Raw genomic sequence first — 24305 nt, 5'->3', positions numbered from 1 at the left:
AGGTCAATGAACTCCAGTTTAACTGATTATTCAGTGTTAATTAGGTCAATGCCCACCAGTTAAACTTGAATTTTCCTTTATTGTTTTGTCATAAATGAGGCTGTTCTGTTTTTTTCCCATTTATATTGTTTCACATTTTGTCATGACCAGCTTTTGAAAACTGTCTACTATACGAATTTTGCTCATTGTTGAGACCATACTGTCACCTTTAGTTTCATACATCCACGTCATTTGGAGTATGGTGGATAATCGTCTTATTCTTCTTATTTGAATATTTTACATTCGTCTTCTTTAATAAACATATAACAACTACACAGATTACAGCTGGCCTTTTATTTCCAACCTTAACATTAACTTGCCATAATGAACTAGTACAATGTTGATGTAATTTTTTAGTTTCATTAACGTGGTGTTTAAAAATTCATCCTTATTTCATTATAAAACACTTTCATGATCACATGTCTAAAATCTAACTGTTCAAAATCTTATATAAAAAAACAGAAAAATGTTATGTACAAAAATAAATTTCTGTAACAAGATTTTGTAAAGCAAGAAAAAAAGCACCTATTTCTATAAAATTGAAACAGCAAGTTTATAAATTTTTTCAACAACACTTTATTTAAATTGATTTAACTTAAGGAGTTAAGACCTAGATTAAGGTCACTCTCTTAAAAACCACTGGTACGTTTCAGTCATCAAATTTCATTTATACATTCTAAGCTTTTATGTAACAGATTATTTTAGTTCTGTTACACAAGAATGCTTGAAAATCATTAATGAAAATGACTATAACAAACACATTACTGATTCAAAGAATTCCCTAAATCCTAGTCTACCCATTAAACATATTGGATTTCATTTTATAAATTTTGTGACAAAAACATTATTTTTAAATAAGAACAATAGTTCAAGTCAACAAAAAAATCCCACTTTTGTTGTCCAGCGACAAGTATTTCTCACTACATTATCATGGTGCATAATGTTAACAGACCCTTTTATAGACATATCTTTGAATCTTAGTTCAATATACCATTGAATTTAACAATTTTAGAAGTGTCATGTATTTACTGTATGAAGTAAAAGCTGTGGTTTAGAAATAAAAAATGTTTTTGATGCATTTACAAATGACATCCTAAAGCTATGTTTAGCGTTATGGTATGCTATGTTTAGAATAACAGAAGCCCATTTCCTAAATGAGTTAAGCCAACAGTGAAAACAATTGAAAAATTCTGTCCAGTAACAATTTAAAAGATCTGTCTTCCTATTACTGAAACATACAGATTTATATGAAAATAAAAACATCCATTAACAAACATTCAAAATTCCAATAGAATCAGCGTCATTTAACAGGGTAAGCAACCTTTACGCACCATGTTTATTAAACAAACAGAAAAAAATACAGAAAAAGAAATCGACGAATGCATTACAATATAAATTAAGTCGCACAACATTTTAACAAAAACATCAGAACAAGAAATTGTGTGTATCTCAAGTAAAGCAATATATTTGTACACAGCTTAATTTTCTGCTTATTTTGCTGCAGTTCAATATTAAATGAATTATGAATGAATTAACCATTTCAGAATCTAATGCATTCTGGGAAATAACTTCAAGTGAACACCAAGCACTGCTATTGGTTAAAAACGTCCTAAATCATTAATATTTGACCAATTGTGTAACATTATTTTTATGTTGGTGTACAAACAATAAAATTACCCACAATCCTTTAGATTGTGAAACTTATGAATTATGATAATGCTGAATGCCAATGTCGAATGAGTTATAGCAACATCTGCCTGTCTGCTAACAAGCCAATGTAATGTCTGCAATAGTCCAATGATTTATGATGAGAGTGTACAAATGCTTTAGTCCAACGATAAATGATATTGTAAGTTCATAGAAACAATAAATACGATATTCCACGTGGAATGACTTGTATGATATGTACAACAGCTATTCATCCAGACATATAACACTTTTTCCACCATTCACTTTTGGCTCACCTTTCCCGGAATCTGGTCCTACAAATATTCAATTACTGTTAATATTTCATCGCATCATTTCATTAATAAGCCCATAAGCCGACTAATTTATACGTCTGTTTCCTGACCAACCCTATACATTTCATTGACTTGCAAAAAACATATTGAATTGAGAATGTCTAACCCCGTCTTTTTATAACTGTAAGCAGATTTTTTTTGTCAAAGGTTATTTCTAAATATTTTATGTAACTGGCTTACCAAACTTTTGGCTTTGGGCACATCCGATGAAAATAAACTTCTTTTTTTACATAATTTGATTGTTACATTTTGTATACAATGATATCTGTTCAGTGTGAGCCAAGGCTCCGTGTTGAAGACCGTACTGTGACCTATAATGGTTTACTTTTATATATTTTGACTTGGATGGAGAGTTGTCTCATTGGCACTCATACCACATCTTCTTATATCTATTTATTTTCCTTTAAACAACTGTACAGTAGGCAAAGATACTATGCTGTTTATCATTTTTTCAGTCATGGGTGAATTTGAAATTAAATGTTTTTGCTAACCAAAGCTTAAATTATTTGGTCACCTAGAATGTGAAATTTGGTATACTTCTTTTTTAGCCCTAAGTATATTGTATTGCCCTGTTACCATTAAAACATCAAATCTTGTATAACCTATAACCCTTAACCTCGAATTAACCCTTGGAATATGGTATTACTATATGACCCTAGAAACATCAAATTTGCATTTCCCTCTAACCTTTGACCTACATTTTGACACTGAGGATATTGCATTACCATATAACCCTAAGAAAATCAGATCTTGTATTACCCTCTAACCCTTGACCTCCATTTTAACCCTCAGGATATTGCATTACCTTATAACCCTAAAACATCAAATTTTTTATGACCTGCTCATCCTCAACACTTTTTATTATCCTAACATCCTTCAGAATGTGAAATTTAGTATTACATTTTAAAACCATGAAAAACTTTTTCTTTTAATCCCTTTAACCCAAGCAGACTATTCAGTGTATTTGTATATTTGTTGTAATCACATTTGTTATTTGTTGATGAACATGTTCGTCATACGACGTTTTTAACTGCCGTATATTTTTACAAACAACATAAATTGATGTAACAAACATGCAGGTCTGATAATGAACTCTTATCAACAAAGCAAGTTAAAAAATAATACAGAAAAATTTCAATGCATTAGGTCTCCATTTTATTGCCTATCAAAATGGCTATCCAAAGCAGTTATAAAGATATGTCCAGCAACTGATGCCATGCAATGATGATGAGTTTGACCACCATCTGTAATCTAATCTTGAACTTAATCTTGAAATTTATCATTAATTTAATCTTGAACTTTATAGTTTATAATTTTAGTATCATGAATATCTAAGCCATGCTATAACAAGTATTACAGTTGGTTTCCATTCAAATAAAATCAGTCATGCAGAACAAATTCATATGGGCAGATTTACTGTGGTGCAACTTTTAAAGATACAGAATCATGAGAATGGCAGAGGTCTCAGTTGCCAGTGTGCAATTTGATATATTTCACACAGTATAAATAAATTCCTCTGGTTGTCATGGTTGTAGTCTCAAGTATTACATTATTTCCTCAATCATCATTGTTCACTACATTTATACCACAAGTTTCCAGATAAGTGCATTATACAAAGCAGAAAAAAACTATCTTTCCTTCTACCATGTCTACAGGGTCAGAATTTACTGATATATGAAGTGGTGTGTTCCATAGATTGTTTGGTATTGTTTTAACATGTTCGGTATTACTTTAATCATGGTCTTGACAGGGTCTTACTATTTATGGCTATTGTTTCAATACTATCATTCTACAAATTCTAAGGTCATTTTTGCAGTCAATTTTATTCAAGCATTTGTGGAGCATGTCTGAATGTCTTTTGGAACCCCTTTATAAGAATGTCCATTTTAGTCTGGGATTCTATAATTAGAACCAGTCTGATAGTTTTTGTGGAACCTCTTTATAAGCATGACATTAAATTTAATGTACTTCTTTAAGGGCGAAATTGAAATCGCATGCCAAAAAATCATCTAAAAGCACTGCCTGGATTCTTGATGTTTCTTTAAATATTTTTTCATTGCATTTCAAATGGCCATGAAACCTTTACATATTAAATGATAAAGCTATGATAATAAAATGAAGTAATAATCATAATAATTATTGATATCAATTTACTACAGATAAAACACCAAAAAATGAACACACCATCAGCAAAAGCACGAAGGGCACATGCTCATTTTGCGAAAGGCACATGCTTAGATCATAAAAATCAACATGCCTCTTTATTTGGACATACTTTGACTAAGCATTGTCTTCTCTATCGTCTTGCTTAGCGATTCAGACGTGACAACCCATGGGAACGATTCACTCGATAAAAATGGAGACTGATCAAAGCCTGATGGTCCTGTGTTGGTAAAATATATATGTGCACCATGCTATTATCATTGTTGATTTTAAAAAGTAAGATTATTTCATCTTGATAACCATGCTAATTTGGTGATTTTTTTACTTGTGAATGTGGACTTGCTCAAGGTTTTGTGATTGCAGTGTGAAATACTGTAAACCAACTTATTTTCAAACCACTTCAAGCTAACTTTGTGCAATTCATTTGCATGACTTTTAAAAGTGTTGGTGAATTAAGAGATAAGAAAAAGAACGAAGTTTGACTTATTGAAGATGATTTATCTTCACTTCACTTGTCAACTTGCAAAAGTCTGTTTTAATAAAATGAATAAACTGCTAGCAAAAATTTAGTTTGTTTACAGTATTGTGAACCCATTAGGAAATTAGTCTTCCTCAATTTTTTAGGTCTATCATAAATAATTTTGTTTTGCATTTCATTACTGTTCAGTGTTGAAGAAGTAACAATTTTAGCCTCAACACACAAACATAAAATATTTTCATCTTTTTGCTATTCTTTATAATCAATAAAGATAAAACAAAAATTAGGTGCTTTTTGCCAAATTTGTTGTAAAAATCACATACTTTATGTAGGAAAAAGGAGTTGTAAACATTACAATAATTTCTGGACCTATATCCTGTATGGTTATGAAAATACAGACTGTCAAACAGAAAATAGTCCACATAACAGACTCGGCCTTTCACTTTAAAAGCTAGATTATTCTTCCGCTTTTGAAAAATTTGATGAAATTGATACCTGGAATGGCGAGATATCCAGATTGAATTATTTTTTTTTATAAAAGTTAAAAGTTGATGCAGAAGGCATTAACATCTGCATCATTCTGCCATCAGAATCACATGGCATGATCTGTGAAGATTACAATTATTTTTTCATCTAAGGCCAAATAAAAGTATATGTGTGGTTCCAGTTACCTGACCAACCCTAGTTTAAACCACGAACCTAGATCTTTTTTTTCATTTCAGAAAAATAATTTTCAAACAATCCCATTTTGTGGAATGTGAATTTCAATAATTAAATTCACAGACTTTCTGTCATCTGAATTTCCATTAGAAGTATCCACTTCTGCTAAAATGCAACAAATTCTTAAAACACATATATTTTTATTTGGCCTAAACATCATGTTTGTTTGTTTTTAAAGACAATATGTTACACAAGTGTATATCTGTTAAGTAAACAATTTATTAAATACATACCAGGAGTGGGAGCCGGAGATCTGTGAGAGGGACTAGGTTGTGCTGGACTCTGTTTTAATGCTGACATCTGACCTGGAAGTCCTCCTGCAAAAAATAAACTCATAATTTAATTAATATTCCAGTTGGCAATAGAAAGTTGTTGAAAGTCTCTAAAAAGAACAGCTGATTACATGGATCTTATATCTTCTAGTAAACTCATAATCAACTAGACAAAGGCTAAAGAATTAAGTTATAACATGCACTTTATAAAAAGAACTAGCCAATAAAACTTGTAATTGAACCGATTTTTCTATATATAATCAGTACATATCAATATTCTTGGAATATTTCGATGAGTTAACTTTTCACTCGAATTGCAAAATTCCATCTATTAAAAAGCCAAAAAAAATTATTTCATTAATATTTCAAATTTCCAAACAAAAGGACAAAATTAAACAAATATGGATGATATCTAAGTATTAAGTATATTAAACATAATACCTGTAAAATGATAAGTAGAATTAAAACAGGAGTTATTTTTAACCCCTGCATATTTCAAGAGCCTACCACTTGGAAGTTGCAGAGACTAACAAACAGCATTGAGAAAGTGTAAGCTTTTAATTATGCCCATCAGCATTTTTTAAAGCTCTGACACCAACTGACATGATAATCTGCCTGACCCATGCTTCAGGCTGGTGATGTAACAATGAGAACCAATTTTCCAAAATTTGAGAAATTAAAAGGTTTTCCTAAACATGTATGTAAAGGGATTTTTTCTTTGTTTAGATCTCTAAATATAAAAACATTATTGTGAAAAATATGACAATCAAATATTGCATTCTGATAGCATGTCTGATCTTCATGAATATTTATATTAATTAAACCTTGCATTTTGACCAATTGATCAACAATTGCATTAATACATGCATGCAATAATCTCTAAATATACTATAATTTGAAACATTTTAATATTCTATAAAATTTAATGCTGGTCCTTGTGCATTTCAAGCACTTAAACAAAGCAAGATGGGTAAAAGCTTAAGGGAGTAAAATTAACTATTCTACAAGATTTCAAAGTGGCACAAAAACAGGGCAAACATCAGGGATGTTTTTTTAAACTATTGATAATGACTGTGTACACACCAACATCATGAACATGTAAAAATCTTTTTAAAAATAATTTCTTCAACTAGCACCCAAAAGATATGAAAGAATTTGTTTGACTTTGTTAACTTATATATTTCCCATTAAAATGTTTAGGATATTCATATCATATTACATGGTTTAATTTGCTTTATCATGTGTAAAATAACTTCATTTTATGCATAAAATCATGAACGTTTTTTGGAAAATTCGTGCTGTTGAAATGCAGCCTCATTCACAATCTCCCTACACTGACTTTGATTTACATCTCTTGTTTTTAAATTACAAAACAAAACTATAAAACAAAGAATTTTTCTACAATAGAATATTCAACAAAAGTTTGGTTTGCGTGCTTGCCAAGTTTGCTGATGCATTGCAATTAAATCTGCAATATTGATTTTTCAAAACAAACTGAAACTCCTCCTAGGTCATTGTCAGCAAGTGTTAATTTTAATTGTAATCTTTGAGCAAATTTCCAAACAAATCTATCAAGCAAATTAATTCAGCTTTTGTAGAATATGCTTTTGTAGAAACTAAGGAATCAACAATATTGAAAAAGCATTTTCAATTATCTCTGAGTACAGAATTGCAAAAATAGACAATTTGATGCTATGATTGAAAATGATTTTTAACAATATAAGTTTCTGTAATCAATCAGAGTAGTGCAGCCATCAATCTGATATACTAATTAAAAGTTGATAACCAATCATTTTATCATTGAATATTGTCCAGCAAGCAATGGTCTCATTGGCTAAACTGGACCTTTTATTTTTGTTATGATTAATAGACAACATAAATAGAGGGTTTACAACTTGACTAAAAATTGTTATTTTTACACAAGTTTGCAACTGACTAACAAATGGTACACAATACAAAGAAGCACACCTTTAAAAAAAACAGACATTTTGATGCATATAAATATAACAAGCTGTTCTCTTCGACAATCAATCACTCAAACTTCCCCAAAGAAAAACTTTCGACCAATCCTAATTTTTTAGCTCTTAATATTTTTTTGAGGGTTTCTTCAAAAACTTTTTTCGTCAACAGATCAGTTGTTGAAATTGCTACCTTATTGAATCATAACGACTATTTTATTTAAAAATGCTTGTAAACATCCACTTCATTTGAACTTTGGTGGATAGTTGTCTCATTGGCAATCATACCACATCTCCTTATTTTTATAAAGCACATGAATTCTATAAATCATACACTCCATGTTACCATGGTGACAGATATAAATAATGGGTATGACTTTTTTTTTCTTAAATACAAAGAAAGCATTATCTTAATGACTTTTTTTTTCTTAAATACAAAGAAAGCATTATCTTAATGACTTTTTTTTCTTAAAAACAAAGAAATAGTTTTGTAAACGAAAAATGTGTTCTTGAAATTCTTGTCATAAAATTTAGAGTGTTGTAATTGTCTCATCCAGTTTTGCACTGTAGAACTCAACCAGTTTTTGCAGAAGCTAAAATTCCATGAATGTTTGCTGTCAATTTTTTTTCAGTGAATAAAAAAAATTGTTGAGGATTGGTGGCAAAAAAATTGCGTCCACACAATTGCTGTTTTGCCGGACTGTCAATACAGAACGAGGTGCACAGGATATTTATAATTAACAATTATTTTTTTCTCTCATCGTGACATGCATGTAGTATTTGCCACTGGATGTTATATACCCATCCATCATCATATAATTATTTTAAGAAGCTGCCTTTTTACTTTCCATACTCAAATGAGGGTCTCTATGGGGGTCTGTTAATTTTTTACAACTTTTAGACCCCTTTTCTCTATTCTTTGTTTATTTCAACCATTATTCCCTATTCCTAATATTTTAGTTCCCCATTATTCTCTATTCTTTATTTTTTTGACAATTTGTTTCTATTCTTTATCATGTTTATTGTGTTAGCCCTTTATTCTACAATTTTTGTCCATTATTCTCTATTCTATAAACCCTATTTTTGTCCATTATTCTCTATTCTATAAACCCTATTTTTGTCCATTATTCTCTATTCTATAAACCCTATTTTTGTCCATTATTCTCTATTCTATAAACCCTATTTTTGTCCATTATTCTCTGTTCTATAAACCCTATTTTTGTCCATTATTCTCTATTCTATAAACCCTATTTTTGTCCATTATTCTCTATTCTATAAACCCTATCCAGACTGAACCTTTCCCTTATATTTCTAACTTCATAGGCATTTTGATTATTAATGTGCTAAGAATTTTTTTAATTTTATTTCTTCTAGATTATATGCGTTTTACATTGAAATCTATCCATACCTTCTCCATGAAAGCCAGAAATATTGTTTGTCAATTAATATTTTTATTTTCAAACATTGTTTATTACAAAAGCTAGAACGGGGACATCTTTATTTTTCCCTTCATCTTATGTTTTTATCCATTTCAAAGTAGTTGTCTCTTTGAAATAACATGCACATTCAGCTAGATAACTTTTACATGAAAAAGGGTGTTATTTTTTACTTTTATGAAAAAGGGAGCTAACTTTTCGCTAATAAAGGATACCATTTTCTACGGCAGTTAAGAAACACAGCTAATTTTTTAAATAATAAAGGATACCATTTTCCTACGAGCAAAAATGAAATAAGAGATAATGTCATAGGTAAAGATTACCATGTTCTACTAGTACACAAAAACAATAGCTAAACAGTCACAAAACAACATCTACTTTAAGCTAAAAACAAAAAAAGACAAGCACATAGACAACATTGACAGAAGTTTGTACAACCAGTCAATTGCAAACTCTTCTACTAAAAAAGAAAAAAAGAAAAATTCAGCAAAGCAGCAAAAATTTCTGTAAAATAAAAATGACTGAAGGCAGCTACACTACATCTGACATACCACTCAAAATGGCTGACATTGTTGTACTTATGTCAGGTTGTCCTGGTAACCCAGGAATCATGGGAAATCCTAATGGTCCTGAAAGTAATAATCTTCATAGTTAGGCCATACTAAGTGAATATTTGTAATCATAGGGTTTTCTGGTTGATCCTGTCAGACTTTCCATATAAGACCATATAAAATAGACTTTTAGTTTGTTTTACATGTAATAAATATGAGCAGTTTAAATATTCCATCAAGTAAAATAAGTTACCCAAACCTCATGCAGAGAAATGTAAAATTTTACATTTGCACCTTTTATCTTTCGCCCTTTTAAGAATTGTTTGAAGAAAGAAAAAAGTGATAAACTTTCACCAGCTCTACCCACTTTTCGTCACCCTTGAACAAAGAGAATAAAGTGCTTAAAAATTCATGTAACTTAATTTTCATCAATAATTTCTTCATTTCTCTAGATATTCAACCTCCTCATTTCAAACCTCCATCAACTAAGCCATGAGATACAAATGTACACGAATGATCAATTTTCACAATATTTGATTTTAATAAAATGCTTCGCTGGGCGCAGCTTGATACGACCGCAGAGGTCGAACCCTGAACAGTTGGGGCAAGTATGGACACAACATTCAAGCTTGATACAGCTCTGAATTTGGATTGTGATTAAATATTTGACACAGCATAGGTTTCTGACACAGAAAGAATGTGGTCTAAGAACTTCAATTTTTTTAATTTACCTATTATGGTCCAATGTCCAAAATCAAAATACATGGTTAGATTCAGCATATCAAAGAACCCCATATATTCAATTTTTGTTGAAATCAAACAAAGTTTAATTTTGGACCCCAACTTGGACAAACTTGAAAACTGGTCCCATAATCAAAAATCTAAACACATGTTTAGATTCAGCATATCAAAGTACCTGAAGAATTCAATTTTTGTTAAAATCAAACTAAGTTTAATTTTGGACCCTTTGGACCTTAATGTAGACAAATTTAAAAAATGGGACCCAAAATTAAAAATCTAAAAACACGGTTAGATTTGGCATTTCAAAGAACCCCAATAATTCAATTTTTGATGAAATCAAACAAAGTTTAATTTTGGACCCTTTTGACCTCAATATGAACCAATTTGATAGCGGGCCCACAAATAAAAAATCTAAATACATGGTAAGATTCAGCATATCAAAGAACCCCATATATTCAATTTTTGTTGAAATCAAACAAAGTTTAATTTTGGACCCCAATTTGGACCAACTTGAAAACTGGGCCAAAAATCTAAAATCTAAATACATGTTTAGATTCAGCATATCAAAGAACCCCATATATTCAATTTTTGTTGAAATCAAACAAAGTTTAATTTTGGACCCCAACTTGGACCAACTTGAAAACTGGTCCCATAATCAAAAATCTAAACACATGTTTAGATTCAGCATATCAAAGAACCCCAAAAATTCAATTTTTGTTAAAATCAAACTAAGTTTAATTTTGGACCCTTTGGACCTTAATGTAGACCAATTTAAAAAACAGGACCCAAAATTAAAAATCTAAATACACGGTTAGATTTGGCATATCAAAGAACCCCAATAATTCAATTTTTGATGAAATCAAACAAAGTTTAATTTTGGACCCTTTTGACCTCAATATGAACCAATTTGATAGCGGGCCCACAAATAAAAAATCTAAATACATGGTAAGATTCAGCATATCAAAGAACCCCATATATTCAATTTTTGTTGAAATCAAACAAAGTTTAATTTTGGACCCCAATTTGGACCAACTTGAAAACTGGGCCAAAAATCTAAAATCTAAATACATGTTTAGATTCAGCATATCAAAGAACCCCATATATTCAATTTTTGTTGAAATCAAACAAAGTTTAATTTTGGACCCCAACTTGGACCAACTTGAAAACTGGGCCCATAATCAAAAATCTAAACACATGTTTAGATTCAGCATATCAAAGAACCCGAAGAATTCAATTTTTGTTGAAATCAAACTAAGTTTAATTTTGGACCCTTTGGACCTTAATGTAGACCAATTTAAAAAACGGGACCCAAAATTAAAAATCTAAATATACGGTTAGATTCGGCATATCAAAGAACCCCAATAATTCAATTTTTGATGAAATCAAACAAAGTTTAATTATGGACCCTTTGGACCTTAAAAACGGGGCCCAAAATCCAAAAACTTAATACACGGTTAGATTCAGCATATTAAAGAACCCCAAGAATTCAAGAATAAAACCCCATTGAAATTGATCAAGAAATAAGCAATTTATACGAAGTATCTTCTTTTGCACAATACTGTGCAATTGAATATTTCTTGCTATTGCGCAATACTGTACAATTGACAATTTCTTGCTATTGTGCAATATTGTGCTATTGGATATTTCTTGCTATTGCGCAATACTGTTAAATTGAAGATTTCTTGCTATTGCGCAATACTGTGCAATTGAAGATTTCTTGCTATTGTGCAATACTGTGCAATTGAAAATTTCTTGCTATTGCACAATACTTATTATATAATAATTTACACATCCTGTTTGGTGTGTATCTCCTACCATATCATTATTATTTGCTTTTAAATATAAATCAGAAATAACCAACTTAAAATGGAAAATTTTAAAAGAAAAAAAAAAGAAAAAAAAAAGGTAAAAAAGAAAGAAAAAAAAATCCCCCCCCCCCCAAATTTTTTAAACCCCCTTATGATTCATCACCCCCAAACTCAATCCCAGCCTTCCCTTTGTGGTATGGTACCTTGCAGTACAATTTCAGAGAGATCCATACACTTGAACACAAGTTATTGTCTGGAAACTAGAAAAATGCTTATTTTTGGCCCCTTTTTGGCCCCCAATTCCTAAACGTTTCGGGCAATTACCCCCAAACTCAATTCCAGCTTTCCCTTTGTGATATGGAACCTTGTAGTACAATTTCAGAAATATCCAAACACTTACACACAAGTTATTGTCATGAAACTAGAAAAATGCTTGTTTTTTGCCCCTTTTTTGGCCCCTAATTCCTAAAATTTTGAGGCAATTACCCCCAAAATCAATTACAGCCTTCCCTTTGTGATATGGAACCTTGTGGTACAATGTCAGAGAGATCCATACACTTACACACAAGTTATTGTCTGAAAGTTACAAAAATGCTTATTTTTGGCCCCTTTTTGGCTCCTAATTCCTTAACTGTTAGTACCATAACCCCCAAAATCAATCCCAACCTTCCTTTCGTGGTATTGAACCTTATGGTGAAACTTCATGGAGATCCATTCACTTAAACTAAAGTTAGAGTGCGAAAACCAATGTGTCTTCGGACGACGCCGGACGACGACGACGCCAACGTCATACCAATATACGACCAAAAAATTTTTAATTTTTGCGGTCGTATAAAAATTAGAGGATAATCATGCAATTGGTCAAAATTTACTTCATGTTTAATAAAAATAATTGTATGGAAATTACTATAAAGTTGTTAAACTTCAAATGACAAACTGGTTCTTGAGGATTTATTTTTCTGTGTTTATTGTCCTTAATTATGACCTTCTTTCCATGCTTTTATTTTATTCACAAAATAAGAGAAAATAAACCCCTCAAGAAAATTTCACATTTTCCAGCATACAGAACATTCTAACATATTAAACAGCTTTTTTTTTAATATCTGGGCAGGCAGGTTCACCATACTGAAAGCAAATCTTGTAATAAGCAAAATCCATTAGGTTTGTAGTGTTGATAATTGTGCATTACCTTGACCAAAAGGCGACTGTGGAATGCCAAATTGAGGTCTGAAACCAGGAAGATTTTGGGAATAAGCGCCAGGGAGAGCAGCGGCTGCTGTGAGATAGGTGGCCTGAGACATTCCAGCCAGCATGGCAGAGGTGGTAGTATTTAGTGAAGCAGAGGATATGGGGGCAGCTTGACCTGATGAAGAGGCCTGATTTGGATTGACCAATCGGCTCAGGATGCTTCTCTCGGACATCTGTAGTCGTTGGCTAACTGACGGTATTCTGGCAAGTGTTGCTGGCAGACGACTGACATCCTGTTTCATGTCACTCAGGAGTTCTTCCAATTGATTTAATACTGAAACAGAAAATCAAAACTTCATGTCATTACTGAAACAGAAAATAGAAACTTATTGTCAACACTGAAACAGAAACTCAACACTTCAGTTCAAAATAGAAATAGATAATCAACACTTTAAGTCATAAATGTATCAAACTAATTTACATGTCATTTTGTTTTTTATTACCAATGTTCATTATGCCTCTGTGTATAGTAAATTTTTTTCAACATCATCACATATATAGGAAAAATGTAATTTTCTCTTTCTAAAGATACATAGACTAACTTTATGTAATAATGCATGAGCATGCCTGCTACAAGTCATGCATTTCCATTTCAGATGTTTTTGTCTTTAAGTGTTTTTCACTGCTTTGTTTGTTTTTTTGTTTTTTGGGAGGGGGGTGTAGATATAAGGTCATACCTTTATGTAATACAGCATTAGCAGGCTTGTTACCAGCCAGAGATTCTTTAGACAGATGTTGATGACTCTCTGCCAAACATTCCAACTCAGCAAATCTGTAAATACATTAGAATGTAGATGGATAAATGTATATACAAATGACAAGTACAATATATCTAAACCTGTGAACTAGACTATGAGACTGTTTTTGCATATTATTTGTTTTTTGTAAAATTTCCAACCAAACAAGGAATTTATTTACTTTCAAAAGGTTTCAATTCAACAATCACAAATCAGATCTACTTTGATTTAGGTGTACTTCATTATTCTTGGTTTTTTTCCACCAAGTATTTAATACCATGCCTTGGTGGCTAGGGCCCAGTGTCAGATTGTAAGAGAGTATAAAGGTCTATCACATTCAAATGGAGTAAGATATAAGGATAGATATTTACCTAGCATTTAATGCCATAGCTGGGTAGTTAGGACCATTTGTCAGATTTTAAGAGAGTAAGGGTCAATCACAATCAGGAAAAGTAAGTGATAAGAATAGATATTTACCTAGCATTTAATGCCATAGCTGGGTGGTTAGGGTCCTGTGTAAGGTTCAAATAAGCTGCTCTCCTTAATTGTTCTTCTATTACCAATGCCTGCTCTAACAACTGTAAACAGAAATCAATGTATAATTTTTTACATGTTACATAGGAGCATCAAGTATCAAATAAAGTGCTAAGATAAAACTCGCTTTTATATGCGGTAGTGTACTTCAACTTCAACACAACACACGTCTGTCCCAAGTCAGGACATCTTAAATCAAATAACTGTCTTTTTTGCTTTTTAGTGAATTTGATGTTAACATGAGAAGATCCAGAAAATGTTGTCAAAGACTTCGGCTCACACAAATCATAGAATCTATTAGCATGTTGTTTTTAATGTTCCTGGTGTTTTTGGCATCATCTATGTTGTTAATTTGGGTATAATCTGACCAGTCGTTCTAAAGGCAAATGTTCTTTTGATGTGAATATATATCAAATGAGTATTAAAGATGTTGAACTTCTTGCCATGCTTTCCCAAATTCTGAACTTAAACCTTCCACCTACGAACTTTATAGTGTTCCCTGTTCATTATGATACAGCTTTCCAAAGCTCTTACCTTAAACCTTCCAGCCAGGAACTTGTTTTGGAATTTTATGAAGTCACCTTTACCCTGTTCATTACAATACTGTTTCCCATAGTTCTTACCTTAAACCTTCTAGCCAGGAACTTGTTTTTGATTTCCAGGAAGTTTCCTTTGCCTTGTTCACTGATGAATGGTTCATTAATAATCTGAAATCTTGGGTCATTTTGGACATCTTGCCAACGGCCATAGCCATGTCTACGTCATGTTAAGGATCAATTATTTATAGAGTAAAATCTGGACTATTATTCAAAATTATCAGTAAATTATGTGTTCTAAAAGGATCACCAGTCCTTCACCTTTCATCTGATACCTCAATTACTAAAATATATGCTACATAGTTTTAGATTTACACCTATACTAGGAACTATTTTGTTTTAAATATGTACTACTTTCCAGTATGTTCTTTTTTGACGGGGCCCAATTAGGTGGTGTTACATCTTACAAAGTCTATCCAAATTTATTTTTGCAAAGAATTCCGCTTAAGCCGATGCTAGGGGCCGTCTCAAACTTGTAATGAAGTTAAAGGTTTTTTGGCTGCATGTTAAAGGCCTCACTGTGACTTTGAGATGAAGAACAGAAATAAAAGCGCTGTTCCTTGTCTTATAGTGTGTTTTTTTTTTGCTGTGCATGTACTGATTTTGTGTCACAGATGGATTCCCTACATCCTTTGTATTTCTATTACTTAGGAATTCTGCTAACCTGTATTCTTTCTCGATGCCACAAGAACAAAATTCTACTGAAATAATTTATTAACATCACAAAGCAAGCTTTTTACAGTTGAACTGTGAGTCATGTACATTCTGAATGCCATGTAATTAGCTATTTTGTCATCTACTGAAAAACATGAAAATTAAAAGAACTTTTGATTCCATAATATTCATATTTCCTGCAATTAATTTTCTCTCCATGACAACACAATATTATCTTTTTCTATATCAAAAGGATACGTGACAATACCAGCCAGTAACCAGTAATCATGACGTCTATGCCAGACTTCATGTTCCCTGCCAGGCTGCAACGCCCTCTGTTCATTTGTCCACAAGGTATGTAACTCTGTAAATCCACCGTCAGCAATGTTAAACATAAATTTTTGATTATTCTCCTCAGCTTTCTTTATATCTTCAGGCTTCTTCTCTTTTTCTTCAGATTCATCTAAAATATAAATACCTGACGATCATTCAGTATGTACACCAATACCTGACAATCATTAAATATGTACACCAATACCTGACAATCATTAAATATGTACACCAATACCTGACAATCATTAAATATATATGTACACCAATACCTGACAATCATTAAATATGTACACCAATACCTGACAATCATTAAATATATATGTACACCAATACCTGACAACTATTAAATATGTACACCAATACCTAACGATCAATTAAATATGTACACTTATCAATCTTCCGATTCATGGTGAATAAGAATACTCTCTATTCAGTTATTGAAGTATACATGAACACCAGTAGAAATCTACTTTTTTTAATTTTCTTTGGTAATAATTTTCATGAATTAATGGAAGGATGGCTGTTGAAAGTCGAGTAGTAAATTAAATGCATATTTACAATGAGAACATGTTTTGGGACATGAATATACCCTGCTTTGCATTAGTTTGAATTTTAAACATGCTAGTTCATAAGGTAACAGTCTGATGGAAGACATGTCCCCTACCTATTCTTTGCTCTTACTCATAAATGCAAGTGCTTAGTAGAGAACCAGTAAATACCATTTTTTCTAGTTAGTGGTTCGACCAGGTTGGGGATGCACTCCTAACAAACACCTATCAAGAGACCAACAATTAATTATGGACATTGTATAGACAAGAGTATGGGACTTTTTTATCATATCTTACCTTCTTCTTTCACTTCCTTCTTTTCTTCCTTCACGTCTTCAGAAACGTTTTCTTTCCCTTCTTCTTTTGATTCTTTGTCCTCTTTGGTTTCCTTTTCTTCTTCAGTTTCTACATTTAAAATATGAAAATGTACTGCAAATCAATGATTCTTCTTCTCTATAAAAATATTTCTGTCAAATTTTGAAAAGGGAAAGTGGCATAATAAATCGTGAAACAATATTGCATGTACCAAGAAAGGAATATGATAGTTGTTGTCCAGTATTTCTTTTGGTTGATATAGTCGAGACTTTGGTTTTGTCAGGTTTTTTGGACTTTCTCCTTTTTGAATGTACATTATAGTTAGGTATTTTTGTGAACATTTTTCTCCCTTCAAGCACTTGATAAAACCAAAAGCAAATTAACAACACTTTTATTGCTGTTCTTCACTCAAATAAATATATATTCTGGCGAATGAATCCAAAGATTTCAGCATCACTTTTTCTACATTTCTGTATGATATTTCTTAAACAGTCGATTGGTACAATTAAACCTTGCAGCAGTTTGAGCTCTTCAAATTACTGCAATTCCTCTATATTGGTTGTATACATCAAGACTGACAAACAATTCTCTTGCATAAATGTTTGTGTGTTTACCTTTTGTTTTTTCTTGATTTTCCTCTGTGGTCTCTTTCTTTTCTTCATTTGATTCTTCTGAAAATTTTAAATACAAAAATCATTTACACTCCTCGTTATTTAAAGGCAAAGTAATAATATATCCCTTTGAAAGTTATCTTTGAAAAATGCTTCCATCATTTCCTTTCACAAACAGAACACTAGAAAAGCTGAAAATATTGGAAACCAATTAATTTTTTAAAGTAATTTATTTATGTGACTTTTGCCAGTACAATAAATAACATTAATAGCCAAACTTTCTTTTATATAAAAACATCAAAAAAATAAATAATGTGTCCATGGGACACAGATGATGCTTGCAAATTATGTTGTAAAGGGGCACAACTCAAGAACGGTAAAAATGATGCCACCCAAATTCGAAATTTATCTGTATTTTGTGGCAATAAGCATCGTGTATCAGTTACATAACATTTGGTTGAGTTAAACTAGAGTTAGAGAATGGAAACCGATTTTTTGATGTATGAACAGATGTACGGATGGACGTACATACGTATAAGTTGGTTTACTGTAGTATGTTCTAATAAGCATCATCACAATACCCACCTTCCTCAGATTTTTTCTCCTCTCCTTCTGTCTTTTCTGTCTCCATTTGTTCTTCTTTTTTCTCTTCTTCTTTCGGTGTTTCTTCTTTTTCCTAAGACAATTACACACAAATACTATTAGTATCCAATTAATTCTTCACAGATAATTTCCCATTTTCATCTCTGTATTTTAATAATACAAACAGATAATTTCCCATTTTCATCTCTGTATTTTAATAATACAAACAGATAATTTCCCATTTTTATCTCTGTATTTTAATACATCCCATGCAAAAATGAAATTCAAGGAATTTTTCTTATGTGTTGCATTTTCTTCTCATCTAATGTGATCTTGTTATCTACGAAATGTTTAAAATGTAATGTTAAAATCATATTGATTTCCTAATATATAAAATTCAATCTCTCAATAGTCCTATACCATTATTATGTTGCTTTATGGAAAAATCCCTATTCGAAACGAAATGTCGTTTGGTCCAGATGGCATTTACAAGGTTGCTCAAACTGTGTCATGTATATTCAGACATATAGAATTTGGGTATTTATATAATTTATATAATGTAATTTGTTTTGCCACAGATCACTTGTTAAGTTAGTTGTTTCTTTTGAAACTTTAAAACTACCTTTTTATAAAATTTGCTACTTTTTTCTTTATAAGCAATAATGCATATTGATGTTACTGAAATATATTTTATTTCTTTATTACCTCTGCTTCCTTTTCTTTAACTTCTTCTTTCACTTCAACATCTTTCTTTTCCTCATCCTTCTTTTCATCCACTTCCATCTTCTCCTCTGAAGACTCTTTCTTTTCCTCATTGGAATCTTCATTTTCTTTTGTGGAATCTTTCTTTTCATCACTTTCATCTTTCTTTTCTTCGATGTCATCTTTCTTTTCTTCACTTTCCTCTTTCTTTTCATCAGTTTCAACATTCTTTTCCTCACCTTCCTTTTCATTTCCTTCTTCTTTCTTTCCCTCATTATCAGCCTCCTCAGTCTTTTCCTCTTTAACTTCTGTTTTCTCTTCTTTTACTTCAGAAGCAGGAGCAGGAGAAGCTGCAGCAGATGCTGATGCTGAAGAATTTTTCTCCTTCTTCAGTTTTTCTACAGCATCATTAGCTTTCAAGTAAGGCATACTATAGTCTCCATTTATAGCTTCAAATTCTTGAACCTTCTTACGAACCAATGACATTATACCAATTCTGGTTAATACATGTTGCCGGGACAACCCCTCTCTTGGTACACCATCAGCAAATGCTTCTGAATTATCTGCCCCTGGCTCACATAAATGTCTCATAAAGAGTGATACATATGCTTTGAACACCTTTTCCGATTTGTTCCTTAAATCTCTGACTAGCCTGAAACAACACAAGATTCAAATATCAGAATAAAATGAGAAATACGGAAAAAATCATCTCCATAAAGGACTACAGCAGGTTTCAAACCTCGTAATAGTGTTGATCTTGGAGGGGGCCACTTTAAACTTTTAGTGGTTGTGGTGAGTAGCTGAGGTATACCGTACCCTTTTCATACATTTTACATGCTTAAAAATAAACACCCCTATCATATATTTTGACAAAAATAGTTTATAGCTATATAACACCATTTCATGGAGAGTTAAATTTGCCATTTGGCAAATATATTATGCCATTTATGACAGTGGTTTTAATCTTTAAAAAACACTTGCATCTGATTGAATCTAAATTTCTCAACTTATTCATATATAATGGAGCTTGAAATAGTTACATTTTCCAGCATCTCATTCCTATCACAGTGTATAGCAAGTGCCCCCATCAGAGGGGTGATATGCTAAAGTAATAAGTAATGACAGCTTTGGACAAACTACCTAAATACACCTTACTTATATTGGGATTCTGCGACTCTTTACCTACTGACTTCATATAATTCATGAACAAACTATCCGTAATATAAAATATAAAATATCCCAGAAGCAATTATCTCAAATACGAATATACATTTTACCTGTCCACAGCTATACACAAAATCCATTCATACAGATGCTTGCTTATCATGCTTATCAATGACTATCTCAAACGAAAATAGACATGAAAACAATTCACAATCTTACTCACCATTGAGAATTGAAAGCATCTTGTGGTGGCATACCATATCTCATAACAGCATTAAGGAAAGCTTTCCTCTGTCTGGCATTGAAACCCAAAACCTAAAATACACAAGAACATATTTCATTATAGCGCCAATGAAGAATTCCCGTCTCAGGCATTGAAATCCAAAACCTACAATACACAAAAACATATTTCGTTATCGCGCCAATGAAAAATTCCTGTCTCGGGCAATGAAATTGTAAAATCAAAAATACACAAGAACATATCTTACTATAGCAATGATTGTAGACTTTTCCTTTTGTCTTGGCATTTAAACCAAGCAGTTACCAATTTTCTTGGATTGAGAAAAATTGTATATTCGTGAATATTAATTTTCATGCATTTGCCAAAGCCTTCATACAAACCTAAGAATATAGTTGTTGAATTTTCAAATTCATGTTTTACCTTTACCCATGAAATCCAAAAAAAACTAACACCACAAATAATTATGAATCCACAGTATACTGAAATAAGCATAACTTTTTTTTTATTTATTTTTTTTTAAATTTTCGTGAAATCTCACAGGAACTTGAACCATAATATCTCATTAAGGCTGTTGTATTTTACAGTATTGAAACCCAAGACCTCAAACAACATGTCAAATCAGCTATGATATTTTCCTCCATCTTGCATTGATATGCAAAACCTGAAAACATAATGCACTACAAATAGCATTAATGAACTTCATATACTTTGTCTGGTATTTAAACACAGGACCTAAAATTAAACACACATGAGAATACACTAATTCTCCATTGCTCATAGTTTGTAAAAGAAACGCAATATTACCTACCTATGTAATTTGTATCAATCAATTACTGTGTAATTTTAATGTAATTTTTGATCAATGTATTGGAGTGTATTTTGAATTAATGTATTACTGTGCCTTTAAAAGTCACACTTTTCTACAGCATGCCTTCCTAAAAACAGTGAACATTATTGTATGTCTGACTAGGGAAGGGTACAGCCTATATTAGGTGCATCCAGGGTGTGCAGACAATAAAGACGATTTTTAATTACCTTTGTGACAACTACTATTGTGTATAGAGATCCAGTTCTCTTCAGGGGCTATTCCATTAAAGTGGATGTGGGAGGGCAGGAAGGAAAGTTTTATTCTTAAACATCTGTTGTTGATGGTTTATTCCATTGGATGTATGCAAAATTTCTTAAAAAGTATTCTGGTAGTGGTGGGATTTTGGAAGTACCTTCCTACTCTGACAAACATTATAATGGAATAACCCTAATTCTAGGACTCTTTGGAGGATTTGAACTTAAAAGTTTCTTCAACAATATAATATGACCTACCTCAATCTGTCCATTTACTCTGGCAAGAAGAGGTGGTAATGGACGGTCCTTCTCAGATCTGTCTCTTCTACGTTTTCTCTCTGCAATTAAAAATAACAACTTTAATCATGGACCTCTACCTTTTTCATAAACATCTAACCTACTATTAACTATCTTGTAAATACGATGCAATCTGTTCTCTTTATGTTTTTTTTTTTCTTTTCCTGTAATTACTAAATTAAAAGATTTCTTTAATGAAATTAAATCTGTTTGGAGATATCAACATGTGAACTTAACAATACAAAATAAAATAAAGATAAATTAGCACAATGCCAGGCTTAGCATGTTTACATAAAAATCCCAAACCCTAAACAATGAACATTATACCTGAATCTCTCTCATCAAAGTCATCATCATCTTCTTCATTATCACCATTGGCACTGAAATCAGAATCGAAGTCCGAGACATGCTCCTTCCATGTGTCATCATCCTGCACCGTCATAGCATCATTATAGTTCACTTGTTTACGCACTCGCTTTCCTTTACCCAGAGTACGAGCCATATCTTCCTGTTGCTGTTCATAATGATGACGTAAAAGTTTTTCCCAATATGCAGGGTCAGCATGCTCAGCTTCCTGTTTCAAAACTTCTGTCTCTGGCTCTTCTTCCTGTGGTAAAAAATTATTTAATTTAGCTAAGTCAAAAATATTTTCACTTTATAACAACTGCATACGTTAAATTTTATCTATGGCCTCTCTCCAACCAATTAACCCAAATAAGACATCTTTAAAACATTATTAACATCCCTGTACTAAGATAACAATCACATTTTCATTACAACTCCTTCCTCTCATAAAACACTTTGTCCCCAATAAATTCTTACCTCTTCAACATCTTTAACAGCATAACTAGCCACTTTGAACGAACTTAGATATTCATTCATGGCTTCCTCTTTCTCTTCCTGTCCTTCTTGAGATCTATCCAGTAACTTGGAAATGGCATCATCATCATATACAATTCTGTTAGCACTGTCATCATCATCTACTAGAGAAAATACACCAATGTTTTCATTTGAACCAAATAACATGGTAAGTATATGTCTCCTTAGAGTTATTATTGTTCATATGCATAAAGGTAGTTAAGTTGGACACAGTTTTCAGCCATGACTTTCAACGTATGGTTTGTTCCATGCAAGACATATTCTAGTAGTGGTGAATAATAATGCCAAGTTTCATCACTGAACTTCCCCGAAAATTGGTGGTCCGAAGGTTTTGACCACCAAAAGGACTAACACAATTTTGGTATTTTGCAATAGAAATTATAGTGAAGACCAGCATATTTTCTTCAAGGACCACAAGGGAAAAAAAGATTTTAAGAACTCTGCAAGGGTTGCCAAGTTGAAGTAAGTTGTTTCTTGTGCACAACAAATCTCCTAGTGGATGTGATTAATGGCGAGTGATGAACAATGATGCCAAGTTTCATGACCAAACTCCTAGGGATTTTAAAAATGTAGAGAGGAAACAACCTGGGTTGGTTAAGTTGAAATAAGCTTTTGACCATGACTTTCAATGTTGGACTTTCTTCCTAGTTATATCACAGTGCTCCTAGATGTATTTAAGTTATAGAGCTGAATCAATCTGTGGCCTACTAACATGCTGAAACTATTTGTGGCCTACAAACAAATGGACAAACTGATTCCTATAGGCCTTCCCCGGATTAGTAGTCAGAACCTTATATCTTTTAGTTGCTTCATTAAAAATCTGTCTTTTTTGTATCACTCATCTCAATTCCCAAATAATAAATATCAAGATTTTACTGGTTGAATTCCTTCCTATAAATATACTGTGGATTCATTATTATTTTTGGGATACTAATTTTCATGGTTTTTGTGGGTATAGGTGAACCACTACTTCAAATGTTCAACGAAGAATATATTTTGTAATGGCTTGCATACAGAATTTGGCAATACCTTGAAATCAAACATCCACAACAATCTTCTTTTACCTAAGCCTTAATCCACGAAAATTTGTACCCAAGGAAATAAAAGAATCCACAAAAGATGCTTTCTAGATACATACCTCCCTTGCTTTCAGCCATATCTTTGAACAGTTCCTCTGTACCAAACTTGAGAATATCATCCAACTCTTGTTTAGACATGTTAGTTGTTTTATTTCCCAATCCAGGCCTTACAACTAAATGTGTTAACATCATTTTCTTCTTCGCCACCTGTGTAATTCTCTCTTCCACAGATGCTCGAGTGACAAACCGGTAAATCATTACTCTGTTAGCCTGTCCAATTCTGTGAGCTCGACTAAAGGCCTGAAATTCATATTAAAATATTTGTGAAAATCAATGCAGAGATCGTCTGCAGTTATTGAGATTTGTGTTGCTCGGTCTTGTGTTTTGTGGACAGTTGTATTTTTTTTTTTTATCCTGTTTTGCCATGATGTTTTTTACTTTGACATATGATTGATTGATTGGTGTTCAACGCCACTTTCAGCACTATTGTGTTATTTCATGGTGGTCAATTTGTATTAGTGGAGGAAGCCGGGGTT

The 24305-nt window shown here is 32.1% G+C and overlaps 1 protein-coding gene across 6 annotated transcripts in view; it reads right to left on the bottom strand.

The window, feature by feature from the left end:
- Window positions 1–318: 318 nt before the first annotated feature.
- Window positions 319–24305, bottom strand: part of LOC127736399 (chromodomain-helicase-DNA-binding protein Mi-2 homolog) — a 48117-nt gene continuing 24130 nt past the window's right edge. Inside the window, exons 23-40 of one of the 6 annotated variants that reach the window (XM_052246925.1) lie at window positions 23829–24069; window positions 22634–22794; window positions 22139–22418; window positions 21773–21852; window positions 20435–20526; window positions 19051–19699; window positions 18349–18439; window positions 17767–17823; window positions 17135–17242; window positions 16215–16419; window positions 15330–15462; window positions 14650–14750; window positions 14113–14207; window positions 13377–13709; window positions 9639–9716; window positions 5655–5738; window positions 4318–4443; window positions 319–2021 (exon numbers count right to left, since the gene is read on the bottom strand). In XM_052246925.1, the coding sequence (XP_052102885.1) occupies window positions 4322–4443; window positions 5655–5738; window positions 9639–9716; window positions 13377–13709; window positions 14113–14207; window positions 14650–14750; window positions 15330–15462; window positions 16215–16419; window positions 17135–17242; window positions 17767–17823; window positions 18349–18439; window positions 19051–19699; window positions 20435–20526; window positions 21773–21852; window positions 22139–22418; window positions 22634–22794; window positions 23829–24069 (2910 nt within the window). In that variant the 3' untranslated portion in view covers window positions 319–2021; window positions 4318–4321. The remainder of the gene's footprint in view (window positions 2022–4317; window positions 4444–5654; window positions 5739–9638; window positions 9717–13376; window positions 13710–14112; window positions 14208–14649; window positions 14751–15329; window positions 15463–16214; window positions 16420–17134; window positions 17243–17766; window positions 17824–18348; window positions 18440–19050; window positions 19700–20434; window positions 20527–21772; window positions 21853–22138; window positions 22419–22633; window positions 22795–23828; window positions 24070–24305) is intronic. The other 5 variants (XM_052246923.1, XM_052246924.1, XM_052246928.1 and 2 more) reach the window with 5 other exon arrangements.

Source organism: Mytilus californianus, unplaced genomic scaffold (genome assembly GCF_021869535.1).
Source record: "Mytilus californianus isolate M0D057914Y unplaced genomic scaffold, xbMytCali1.0.p SCAF_30, whole genome shotgun sequence".
Taxonomy (NCBI): Eukaryota; Metazoa; Mollusca; class Bivalvia; order Mytilida; family Mytilidae; genus Mytilus; species Mytilus californianus.
This window is presented reverse-complemented; position numbering and strand designations above follow the sequence as displayed.